The sequence below is a fragment of the Chionomys nivalis genome, chromosome 3 (assembly GCF_950005125.1).
Source record: "Chionomys nivalis chromosome 3, mChiNiv1.1, whole genome shotgun sequence".
NCBI classification, from domain to species: Eukaryota; Metazoa; Chordata; class Mammalia; order Rodentia; family Cricetidae; genus Chionomys; species Chionomys nivalis.
The window spans coordinates 86557516-86571242 of record NC_080088.1 but is presented as its reverse complement, the minus strand read 5'-3'; the positions used below and the strand labels follow the sequence as shown (position 1 = coordinate 86571242).

The 13727-nt window shown below is 45.2% G+C and overlaps 1 protein-coding gene across 2 annotated transcripts in view; it reads right to left on the bottom strand.

The window, feature by feature from the left end:
- The window catches only part of Wasf3 (WASP family member 3), an 89749-nt gene that overhangs the window by 28415 nt on the left and 47607 nt on the right, over positions 1-13727 (bottom strand). For both annotated transcript variants that reach the window (XM_057765413.1, XM_057765414.1), the window contains exon 3: positions 2888-3030. In XM_057765413.1, the coding sequence (XP_057621396.1) occupies positions 2888-3020 (133 nt within the window). In that variant the 5' untranslated portion in view covers positions 3021-3030. The remainder of the gene's footprint in view (positions 1-2887; positions 3031-13727) is intronic.

Sequence of the window (13727 nt, the reverse complement as noted above, 5' to 3'; positions counted from 1 at the left end):
GATGGTATCTCAGAGTCATTCTGATTTGCATTTCCCTGATGGCTAAGGATGTTGAACATTTCCTTAAGTGTCTTTGGACCATATGAGATTCTTTTGTTGAGAATTCTCTGTTTAGTTCTGTACCCCATTTTTTAATTGGATTATTTGGAATTTCGATGTCTCTTTGGATGAATACCTTGCTCAGCCTAGATAATAGTAGAGAGGGACTTGGATCTTCCCCAGAGCAATGTGCCTTTCCCTCTCTGAGGAGTGGATGGGGGGGGCGGGTAGAGGGTAGGGAGTAGGTGGAAGGAATGGGAGGAGGGGAGGGAATGGAACTGGGATTAATATGTAAAATGAAAAAAGATAGTTTGTTTTCTTTCTTTTAAAGCATCTGTCTTGAAAGTTTCTAGCTTTAATAAAGTTTGAACTAATAAAAACATAACACTCTAATGCCAGCAAGGAGCTGATTGCAAGCGCTACTGTAATTTTAACTGAGCAGCCGCCTGAGAGAGCCAGAACTTGGGATTATTAATCAAGGAAGAGGGTGGAGAAGCAGTCTCAGTTTCATGTTAATTGGTGTGCAGAACTGATGGTCATTATCTGAAGGAAATGCCCCAGCGCTCCTCAGCTGGACACCAGGCAACACAGAGTGAGCCAAAGCTGTGCCGGCAGGGCTTTTCTTCCCCACTACTCCTCCAGTCTCCTGTACTGGAAGTCAGTACCATTCAAAACTAATCTGAAAATTCATAATGAATACTTTGTAAATGTTAGTGGATAAACTCTGAAGGCTTGTGGGCCTTTGTCTTTCAAACTAACACTGTTCAAATTACAAGTGTCTTCCTTCCTGTCTGTGACTGTAGACATAGTAGTAGCAGTCAATATCTGTTCATTGAAAAGGCTGCCTTAAAACCCCACTGAAAAACAATGCTGTAAAAGTCCTCTGCCTTGAAAGCTGGTGCTCACTTAGGCTGTAAAAGGAATATGCCGACATCCCAGAGGCACACAGGTACAAGGCTCTAGAACCTATTCAGTATACAGGACCAGAATCTTCAAGTTTTAAATAGTATCTTCAATCTTCACTATCTTGAGTTTCCAATAAACTTAGGAGAATGAGAATGACCAGGTGAGTAACAGACAACCACTACTCTTTGGGGATTTCTGGTGTCTTTGTCTACTCTACAATCACAAGAAAATGGTGGGTCCCCAGCAAGCCTCTGCTCTCAGGAGAAGGATGACCAATGTAAGGTAAAGGCAAATACTTTAGCTCCCGTTAAAATCCTCCCCCTGACCATGATGGCCAAATTTTTCTATTGCCCCCCCTCCACATTTAAAGGAATTCCACAATTCATGATTTCTTGGTCCCTGAATATGCTTATCCTAAGGTAAGCTGCTTTACGAATGTTCCTTTATGTGTAATTTAGACACTGACAGGTTTTAAGCACAGGGACATGACTACATCTGGAGGGTATTTGGGGAGTACATACCGCAAGAGCTGCCTGCAAAGAAACAGGTGGGAAAGCCAGTTACATGTCAAAACAGGGAGAATAAACCTGATTAATATAACATTCTGCTGAATACCACAGTTCAAAAGATAGTCTGGTTATTAAATCTTAAGTTTAAATCAGTTTTTGTTACTTCTACTTTATGTCATTAGACATTCTAGCTACAAACAAGAAAGCAAACATGCAAAAGCACACAAAGGCGAACAGAAAGTGTGCCTATCAGTAACTTGCTAGGGATTGTTTTTCTGCAATTACAGAAATGTACGTATTGTATGAATAACCACTACCCCAAAGTCAGTTGTAATGAGGTTAGATTCCCGAGGAAATCCATTTCAAAATACATGTTAATCAATTTCCAAGTTATGTTTTCCTTAATTAACAAATCTCCTTAAAAGATATCAGTACCAAATACAATTCTTATAAAGAAATAGTTACCTGCAGTGGCTCTCCTACAAAATAAATACACTAAAGCACTTGAGACTCTCTTTCTCTTTCTCTCTCTCTCTCTCTCTCTCTCTGTCTCTCTCTCTCTCTCTCTCTCACACACACACACACACACACACACACACACACACACCTACCTTTTGTGCTTAAGGCTACCAGAACATAGAAATTCAAGGACATTTTCCAGCTATTACCAGTTCCTACAAACTTTAAGTGTGAAAATCTGTCACCACTAAAAAGAAGTGGAGACAAAGTGAGAAAGCAAGGTCAGGATGGGAAAGTCAAAGTGGGAAAAAAAAATAGTACAATATCAGAAAGCTTTGAAGAAAAAAGACGTTGCATGCATATTTGAGTCCACAAAAGAATATCCCTTGGGTATTTAATATTAACTTTCATTGACAGAATGATGGAATCTTTCCTTCCTTAAGAATATCCACTATCAATCAACTCCATATGTGTACATGTGTAATATGTATGCGATAATCAGCTACCTGTTTATTTTCTATTTGGAATTGGGCAAATATCTGTTGAACACCAACGGCATACTGTTACACTGTGATGCTAACTACCGTTCAACCTAACAGGTAAAAAAAATAAATAAAAATAAAATAAAAAAAAAAAAACCTTGGTCCTGTCAAATTTAACAAGACAGTTCGCTAAAGAAAAAAATGTAGTGCACAATCAAGTTGATCTTAAAAGGCATTAAAATGAGCACGATGTGAAAGCCGACACACTTGGTCCCCTCTAATGATGTACAAGCTCATATCTTCACGATGACAACTATAAACGCAGAGTCGGGAGCCTAGGGCAGACACAGCCATTGGCCACGGCAGATGGAGGACGATTCTTTTCTTCAGTGCTGTCAGTCTTGAGTCAAAACCCACTGGGTAGTGTGAAGGCCATAAAATACTGCCAATAACTGGGGGCGGGTGGGGGTGGGGGAGGAAGTGGGGACTTACTCAGACTGCTTAGCTGGCGGATGATCGCGGCCAGAGTGCTGTTAGTTACACATTCAAGCTCACTGGTGATCCCTTCTGGTAGAGCTCCACGGCACAAGTGCCGGGGTTCGATGCTCCTCTTCACTAAAGGCATGGCTGACAATCTAAAAATCAAAAAGATATATACATATACTCTTTAACAATAGAAAAAGAAAGAAAGAAAAAGAAAAAAGGTCATAAGGTCATGGTCTCATTTAAACAAATCTAGAGTTTTAATTTTTTTGGAAATGGACTCTTGGCCAGGAATTTTAATTAGCCTTTCAATCCTATGTGAAAGAATCGGCTAGGTGATACATGTTTAATTACCTTAAAACTTCATCGATTTCAGATAGACACAGAATTCTCCTTTAATAGAAGAATGCGCTAGAATTCTCAGTACATGTAAGAGCCTGAACACATGAATCGTCCCCTCACTCCCGCGCCACTGAAATGACAGCAGACAGAAAAGGAAAAAGGCAAGAAAAATATAAATTGCGACCAGACATGGTGGTGCTGCTTTTAATCCCAACATTGGGAGCCAGAAGCAAGTGGATCTCTATGAGTTTGAGGCCAGCCTGATCTACAAATCAAGTTCTAGGACAGCCAAGGCTGTCTCAAGAACAAACAAACAAAACCCACTAGTATTAAGTAAAGCAAAATATATACAAAATGACTCCTACATCTCTCACAGTGTTCAAAGAAGCTTTGAAGAACTTGTTTTATTTCAGTGGGATAGGGATTGCTGGCATCCAGCAATGTCCCCTCCCAGACACAGCTCCTTTCTCACTCCTGGAGACTCTGAGTGTCTGGCAGGGTCCCCAGTCCTTTCTGCAGAGCTTACCACCTATGCATGAGGCTCGAATCGTGCGGTTTAGTTTTTGACTGAGTTTTACATAACTGGAGTCATACCAAGTCTTGTGAGTGCCCCTGAAGGAGGCTGGCAGACTTTAGTCACTTCTCCCTTTGGTTCTTAACTTAAGAAAAGCAGGCAAGAAACAATATAAGACTCTGTGTGTGGTTCATTTGGGAGCTGGGTGACAGGCCCTCCCCAAAAGAGTCCAAAGAGAAAAAAACATCTTACAACAGATGGAAACGAACACCCACTCACTCCAGATTAGGGAAGCAGACAGACCAAAGGATCCCACTACGGTCCAGCGTAGTGAGCCAATGCGTTTGCTAATGTTACTCACAGGAGCAGAGATGACTTAGACGCTACACCACCAAAGCCCACCCTAGTCTGGGAGGCTGCTCATAAAAGCTGCAACCCTACAGCTCTCTGTACAACTTGGGGCTGGAAATTTCCTTCAGGACAGCTAGTTCTCATGGTGCCAAAAAGTACTAGATAGTAGCTGGCAGAGAAAGGTCACCAGTGGTTCTGCCCAGCTGTGGACTCAACCGGTTACAATAATGACCTGCAAGATATGCTTGCTGACGCAATGGAAGCATGACTTTGTGGGAGTAATCAACCTTCTATTTGGATGTGAGTTGGATGTGAGGCCCTTTCCACAGGAGGGGACTAGAGCCTCGTACTGGAAACCTGGTCAAGAGCCTGCGGCTCATTCTACTCTGCTTTCCTGAGAGGAACTCCTTTTCACAATGAATGGTGGTGAATGCAGAGACCCAGAACTCTTCAAAGTGCTGACAGTACGTGACGGTGGAATGCTTGATCCTACACAAGCCACCTATATCACCCCGTCCAATGCTCAAGAGCATCCTTGAGTGGGGAACAGGAAGACTCTAAGTCTCAGAGGTAGAGGAGGAGTGAGGCAAAACAGGGCTCTGGTCACGGCATGGCCATCCCACTCAGGAACTCACTGCAGCTGTGCTTACCTGCATAAAACCTGCACAGGACTGGGCTAGGCACCATTTTGTCATGCACCAAAGAGGAGTCAATGCGGCCCCATCCCTCACAGAGAAACTATGGGCAATTAATGGTCACTGGGGTGAAATGGTGACATTGATTGTAATGGTGTAGCAACTGAACACTGTCTATGAATAACCCCCATGGACACTCATGTAAAAAAAATCTCAATTAAACTCAGTAGGACACACACGTACATGCACACACACCCAAAGTCCTAAGGGTCATGTTGGGAAGGAGGATGTCAACAGGAGAAGGAGATAGGTGAAAGACAGATGTGAAAATGGCCATAGGTCAGTATATGCATGCATGAAACTGTCAAAGAATTAAAAAACAAAGTCATCAAGCAATAAAGTCAGCTGGGATGGCAAGAGCTTCTGAAGAGAAAGCAGGAGAGACGATGAAGCAGATACCAGATAGTACCTCAGATAGTACCTGAACTGCAGCTCCCAGCGTCGCTGTGAGACTGCCTAAGCACTCACTGCCTTGTAAGTCCTTTATTCCCCACAAAGTGTGACTCTTGAGTTGGACATAATATTCTCTTCCACACTTGTTTGGAACTCAATGCCAAACTTTTAACCTTTAACCTGCCCAGAAATAAGGTCGGTATAGAAACCTTCTGGAGAGAAAGTCATTATTACCCGTATCTATTTGGAATGACAATCATTCAAATACACCAAACCTTAATCGCTCATGTATCACTGGTGCCTCACTTTCAAGTCTACAACTTACCTAAAATGAGAGATCTGAGTTCCGTTTTCTCCAGAGCTCTTTGCCATCTCCCAGGTTGGGGATTAAACGCACATGCCTGTCCTTTCGGTCAACCAGGCCGCTGGTTTGGGTGGATTCCCACAAAAATAACATTATATCTCTCTCACACACACCCATATAAGTCTTTGTCCTGTGCCTTCCCATCCAAAGGGTAAAACATCTTCCTCAATCCCAGTAGGCTGCTGGCTAAGTGGTGTGTGGTATGGGGAGGCTCAGGACGTCCTTGGGAGACAGCTGTAAAGGCTAACCTGAGACAACAAGATGTATTTAGGGCACCCCTCATAGTCCTAGTGGAATGTGGGCTTTTTCCTGGCTTTTCAGCCCGCCCCTTTGAGAGCTGCCAATCTCTAGAAACTTCATCAGCTAAGCCAGAAGTGTGCTCTTAGGTGCAGCCTTCCCGACCCAGAACCTCACACCCACTACCTCCTTTGCCAGGTCCTTCCCTGGTCACTGTCCACCTCCCCTAATCCGCTCTGGGCCACCTGTCAAGACAGTTACAGACAGCCCCCCATAACCCAAAGACCACGAAACTATTCAAACTAGAAAATTCTGAGTCTTTCCTGCCTCAGAGATTCTTTCCCACAGAAAGTATGATGAAGGCCTTGTTCAGGGTCCCCTTGACCCTCACCTCCTAATGGATCAGGCACTTCCCTTTTGGCATGGCCAACCCTGTCCTGTTGGGGACCATCTCTGGAGCAGTAATTGTCTCGCTGGCTGGTGTCCCCGCATCTCAAGTCTTCACTCAGCACACTACACAGCTACTAGGAGGTCTGAGGATGACGCAGTAACCTGGCATTTCCTCTTTCCCCACTTAAAATTCATTCTTGCAGCCTGCAAGAATGCATGATGCTATTACAAGGAGGCCTGTGGCTGCCTCTGCTCCAAGGTGAACCAAGTCTGTGAATTCTGCTCACTCTGATGCCATGAATGGCCCTCCGTACAAGCTGATTCTGGGAAAATGAGTCAGCTGATTATCCAGCCACATGCAGATGTGCCATCGTTTGCCCCCCTCTGCTTGCTGTTGTTGACTAATTTCTCACCCGTCTCTCACGCCTCTGTCTCTCTCTGGAGCTCTCCAACACAGATACACACCACCAACACACACAGGGCTAAACTCCCTACCTGCAATTTTAGCAAGACAGCTTTTCAGTCCCACTGTAAGCAACGCTTTCTGGGACAGTGGGAAGCACTTGTATACTTTTTCCAGGGTGCCTTTATTTTATCTGACATAATTCAATCTACAATTAACCAAAGTACAAGAATGCAAAAGGCAAACAAATGTTGGGTTGGTCGCCACTCCTGAGAATGCTTTACAACGACAAAGACATAGTTGATTAATCCAACTGTCGCCCACAGAGGAGCTCAGCATGAGTCTCTCGTGTTGAAAGGACCAGGATGCATCAAACCACGCTTTCAAGTCTGTCTGCTAAGTGTGAAGCGAAGGTTGCCAGAGAAATGTTTATGGGTTATCAGGCACTTTGTAAGGAATTCATGTTAGCGGTGTGGTTGGTTTGCCCCACTTTTCTGGGAAATGTTCTCAACTTAGCAAGAGACAACCTAGATCCCAGACCCATGAACTAGATCTCAGACCCCTAGGAATCTGGGAATGGGACCACAGTGACTGCACTCTTTAATGGAGGAGACAGACAGATCTCACTGCCTGAGACAGATCGACAAAGTCTGCAGTGAAAGACTAGAATGCAACACCTGAGGAAAATGCAGGAAAAGTCTAGGTCCCCCATACCTCTGCTGTCTCACGCTGCCAGAGAATGGCGGACCAGGGAGGACACACTGTCTCTGCAGGGCTGTACTTTGCTGGCATTCTGGCTTCCTCAGCCACCCCACCCCTGCCCATCTCTTCACAGAGGTGACTTCCTTAGTCACATCTTAGCTTCCATTTCTCAAAAACTAACACAAGTGTCGCCAAGAACGGTGAGAGAGCGCAAGCAGGCAGATTGTAGCGACTTGTTTAAAAACCAGTCTGCAGGTGGGAGTGAGGGAATGATGCCCTAGCTGACAGGTGGCATGCAGTCCGTGTCGTGTGCATTATTCATAGATTTCACTGGGTAATGTGGGAAATGTCCTGGTGGAGGGATATGGAATGGCAGGGGCAACAGTACAGACATCTGAAAGATACAGAGGGGACACCAGCCACAGAGCAGCCACACAGCCAGTGACAGCCGATCTGTGCTCACGTTCCATAGGAAGTCACCGAGAGACAGAAAGCTAAAAATGAGCAGATTACAGCCAAGGTTGAGAACCATAAGGCTTTGCTGGTGGTACAAAGGGGTCCGTTCAGGGCCTATACCTGAAGCAGGGACATAATGGAAAACTGTGAGCTCAATATCCACCTGCGGAGTTAGAGTTGGCAACGTCTGCCAGCCAGGACAGGAGCGACGTCTAGGCCCCAGTGGGGAAAGCTGGCATCCTGAAGACTCAGAGGGGACATGTAGGTGGATGCAGAAGATGCTGTTGAGTCCAAACCGCTTCAGCAGGTGCTGTAGCATATACACTTCCTCTGTAACAAGATGACTAGCGGCAGACAGTTGCATGACCCAGCCTTAGAGGGGCTGAGCCCCATAAGAAAGAAAGACATCACCGGGCATCAAGCTGATCCGTCAGAAAGAATGCACGGTGGGTGATGCTGGAGGCCTATGTCCTCAAAGGGTGAGAGATAAATTCTAAGTGTGAAGACCCTTAGAATGCCGGCGTTGGATGGGACCCAGCAGCTGTTCTGGGATATCGCCTCTACAGTGGCTTGAAAGAAAATTCCCCCCAAAGTGTGTAACACTATTAGGAGGTGTGGTCTTGTTGGAGGAAGTGTGTCACTGCGGAAGTGGGCTCTGAGGTCTCACATACATACTCCAGCCAGGCCCAGTGAGACAGAGCACTTTCTGTTGCCTGCAAGTCAAGATGCTCCACCTCCAGCACCCAGCCTGCACACCATGTTTCCCACCATGATGATAATGGACTGACACTCTGAACTAAGACAACTGATGAATTGTTTTCTTTACAAGAGATGCTGTCTGTGGTCATGGTGTCTCTTCACAGAAATAGAAACCCTGACTAAGACCCCTCCTCGATAAAAGGCAAAGTGCTGTAGTTTTCATACCTCAACATAAGGAGGACAGTCAGTCAGTGCCTGTTATGGTGGGCTTTGGGGGAACAACAGACTTGGCCCTCACACTGGGTTGAAACCACAGCTCCCTGGTTTGGGTAGACTGTGGCATAGGAAGCCCACCTGCTTAGTCTGTATAACCCAGAGACCCCAGATGACAGAGAGGTGCCCATGGTGGAAAGGTGGAGCTTAAGTTGAACATTAGCAGAACTGAATGCATGCCCAGGGACTCTGCCATCACTTCAGACAAGGCCCTTGGTACAAAGCTTTTGTCACCAAGAGACCACACGACATCAAGGGATCCCCAGAATGAGTGGAGTCCTGTCAGCTAAGTTACCAATGTCAGACAGCAACAGTGCACGGGATAGGATGCTCAAGTCAGAGTAGAACCCGAGAGCAAAAAGGAACCCCATGAGTGTCAAGGCCAGACTCCCCAGTCTCCACTGGAGCTGCAGACTCACATGGCCAGCTGGAGGAGGGGAAGCCCTAGCCTGGTGTTCACAGTGGTCACCTCAGCACGTGGGTGCTGACCAGAAACTCATCGCAGCTGCAATAGGACCAGTGAAGACAGACAGGAGAGAAAAACTCAAAGGGGCTGCTATGGGCAGTAACCGGCTTGTCCACCTTCTATGCAGACAGAAGTAGTCTGAGTCCAAAGGTCACCAGAGGAGCCAAGTCTGGGTTTCTTAAGGAGTTCATGATAAAGGCATAAAAACGTCTGTTCTGCAAATTAACACACACATCCCATTATCATGTCCCACAGTGCAAGACAAACTAAATATGAAGGGAAAAAAAAAGTGCCTGTCTGAGGCAATGGTTCCAGAGGATTCCTGCACAATGTCTCAGGAAGTGTGAGGCTTTAAATGTGGCAACTAAAAATTCTGAATTAGTTACAGTCTTCCTGGAAGGATAAAGAAAACCGATGACTTCATCCATTGGGAGATGTGGCATCCCATCCAGACCTGCATCCCATCCAGACCTGCATCCCATCCAGACCTGCATCCCATCCAGACCTGCATCCCATCCAAACCTGCCTCCAAGAAAAGAGCTCCACCCTGATGGTGCCAGTGTCCTCCTATACTATAAAACCTCAGGAGACAAGCTTTCAGCTTGCTACTGCAAACACATGTCAGCTTCGTCCCAGGACACACCCACACTGACTGGAAACACTGGGGACACTCACCTCCAACTACATTAGCCATGCAGCGCCCAACACCTAAACATTTCTTTTCTTATGTTTCTTAAATTCTTTTTAAATTAGATTTTTTAAAAATTTCGTATAATACTTAGTATTTTTTGGTCTATTCCTAGATAGTAACGCAATATTGGTAGTATTAACTTTTAATAAAGTTATCTTCCCTGGGAATTAGAGCAGGTTGTTCCACATGGTTGTAGCAGTAAGATCAAACTGGCCAGAAGATCAACTAAAATTAAAAGGCAGTGTTTTTTTTTTCAAATACTCCAACAATAAAATAAGCTCATACACTACAAGAAACTGTCAGTACAGGAGGAAACTGGCACTCAATCAAGTATTTTCAAAATTGTAAATTTCAGTTGTTTAAATGATCTGTTTCCCTCATTTGCTTTGTTAGCCCTCCAGTGTTCTTGATTGTTTTAATTTTAAATTACCCCGTGACCTGTCACATGTCATGACAAATACAGACCAAAGCATAAAATCTGGATGACATTGGTTAGTAGATTTTGATATGATCCAATAATTGCAGCTCTTTCCTAATGGCAGCCATTACCATCTCCTGAAGACTGCTGCTCTGCCTAGCATCGGTTCCCTGGAGTGAAACTTTCCTAGTGATGTTAATAACATTTAATAAATTTTACGCAGTCCCCACATGCACAAAATGTGACTCATGGCCAACACCCCCTCCCCATTACTGTCAACCGAAGCCCCTGAAGGGAAGCGCACTAGCACTGGCCCTTCTGTAAGGCCGACTGACCGATCAGAACCTCACTGATTGCAGAGACGCTGGAACAGTGCAGGTCCCGACCCTAACTACAGTTTATCTTGTATATACAATATACATTCGGCCTGCTAAATAGCCATTCCTGACCCACTTCTGTGTCTGATCTACCATTGTGCAACTAATAGACGAAACCTCTTGGAATATATTAACTTAACAGAACCCTAGTTTCCATCACCCGAAGGCTAAGAATGCCACCAAACAGCATCTGAAGTCACAGCTGAAACTTCCCAGCCTTGCTGTAACGCGGTATCCTAACATTTCTCACAGTTTATTTGAAAAGTGCTTTGATTTATGACTTTCTCTGTTCTGTTACTATTACCATGTTGGAATGCATTATTTAAGATAAACTGAGTCTGTGTTTCCAGGCCATGACTACTCACATTATGTAATATAGAGTGTAATACATTACACTCTAGAAAGAATAGAATGAACTGCCTCTTAACCCTTGGGAGGTGAGAGCTGTGTTTTTGTGCTGAGAGTTCCTTCATGATTAAAAAAAAACTAAAAAAACAAAGAATAGAGGGGCTGTACCTCAACAAAGCAAGGGCATGCATGAAAACTTGGGCCAGCATTGTACCAAATGGAGAAAACATCAAAAGCTCTCCACGAAGAGCAGGGGAAAACAGCGCATTTGGTCTTCATTCATTCAACACAGTGCTTAAAGTCTTCACTACAGCACTCAAACAGGAGAGGGAAATAAAAGGGTTAAGGACAGGAAAGGAAGGAGTGAGGCCGTCTGTATTTGTAGATGATGTGACACCTAGAGGCTCCATCCGCTTGTAAGACCCGGCAGGGCTAACGATTCTGTCTTTTCTATTCCTGGTGGGCTCGTGACCTTTAGTCTGATTGCTGCATGCCAGGCAATTAAGAGTGAGGCATGAGGCAGAGTTAAATTGGGTGGCATGGAATACATTATACACACTGAACCAAGTTGTACATGCTGCAGGTGTTGGCTTTCTAATTACACGAACTTGTAATTCACCTCGGAAGACAAGCGATCCCAGCGACATCCTTGTGGCCACAAACAGCAAGTTACATGATGCTGACAAGAGCCCACAATGTCTTCACTTGAGGGTGCCCCTTTTTATTTCCAAGAGCCAGGTTTCAATACAGATCGACTTGCCTCTGCATTACAGTTCCCTGGATGGAGTCAAGTGCCTCCTGCTAGCTCCCAGGAAACAGCCATCACTAGCTCTATCTTCCCACAGTCAAATTCCCATTAGTCACAGAGTCCTCTGCAGTGCAATCTGGGGATATCCCCTCTGCTACACTTCAAAGAAATGTAGTCTGAGGGGGCAGAGTGACAACTAAGATCACACTAACAAAGCACTGGCCTGGTTACCTCTGCTGCCTGCAATGTGGCCTGTCAGCTTGAGATCTGGAGATGCCCTTGACTTCCGACGCAATGCTTCCATTTTCTCTCCTTCCCTCTCCTTGAAAGTCCCTCTCAGTTTAACTCATATTTGCCATGAGTTGGTCAACTCCAGCATATAAAAGAGATAAATTAGTTTACATTTCCGCTGTTCCATTCACATCAGAGATTAATCTCACTAACGGACAACCTGCCTGGTTCCTCACTTTCCACAATGCCTTGCGGCTGACAGTATGCATGAGCTGAGATTCCCACCTTGCTCCTGGCTGCACTTGCCACATACACGACTAACTTCTAGCTGACCACTGTACAGATGCGGATATTTGTGCTTTAACCATTGCTCAGGCCAGGGAAACGGTCCCGGCTCTCTGTGGGCCAGGATCCAGTATGGCTCCTTATAACACAAATTCTAGTTGGTATCTGTAAGGAGGCAGAGTGTGAAAGACTAGAATGCACAGAGTTGCCAAGGAGACTCAGGGAAATGCTGTGGCCACGCCAAGGAAAAGTGCAGCTTCCCACCGGAGGAGGAGGAGCCTTCGTGCTCTCCATCAGTGTCCGTGTGGTCTAGTCTCCTTTCTAGCCCCAGTACATGTCAAACATGAGAAATGCATGATGAGGTGTGCAAGTGAACAGGTATATCTTGAATGGTAACAATTATTTATAGGAATTATTTCAAAAGTTTTATAATCAATAAAAAAGACATTCCTGTGTAGGTTTGTCCTTCAGGTTCCAATTCATAGAAATAAAGACCCAGATTTCAAATATCTGACTGATACTGCTGAGTTACAGATGACAACTCTAACAGTTAAAGGGCAATGAAGAAACCACCAATAAAAACAAGCCGGTCAGCAGGCATGGCTAAAGAGACATGACTGGAGAGGGAAGGAAGTCCCATTCAGGAAACACAAATGGCAGGCACACAAGAGAGCAAATGATGATCCCTTCCCTCGAAATAAAAACATCAGACTTCGATCAAATACGATCTTTCCCTTAGGAGGCCAGTAAATTGACAGTCAAGCCTGCACCTCCCACCCCTTCGCCCACAGCCCTAAACGATGGGCTCCTTGGTGCAGCTGCTACTGCCATCCTAGGGGTCCAGATGGCCCACAGAAGCACAAATCAGCCTAGACCAGGCCTGGCTGCCGGGAGCCTTGGCTCTGAATCCTGGACTTCTGCATCTTAGTTGCCACAACACCTGTCACAGCTTCTACTGGGGATGAGGATTCCACTGAGTGTGTGTGAGTGTGGCTGCTTGAGGACTGACCTACGCTATTATTCTGACAACAGAGAAAGCCCCTTTCCGGCACTATCACTTCTGAAGTTGTTATAGCAACCACCAGGGGGGTTTTAATCCCCGTCTTAGGGTTTCTGTTGCTGTGATGAAACACCAAAAGCCAAGACACCTTAGGGAGGAAAGGATTCATCTCAGCTTACAGTTCCACATCATAGTTCATCATTGAAGGAACTCGGGGCACTAACTCAAACGGAGAATGAACCTGGAGCAGAAACTAAGCAGAGGCCATAGAAAAGTACTGCTCACTGGCTTGCTCCTTTTGCCTTACTCAGACTGCCTTCTTATACAATACAGGACCACCTACCCAGGGCCAGCACCGTCCACAGTAAGCTGGGCCTTTCCACAATAATAATTAATCAAGAAAAATGCCCATGGGCTCGCCACAGCCAGTACGATGGGGCATTTTCTCAATTGTGCTACGTCAGAT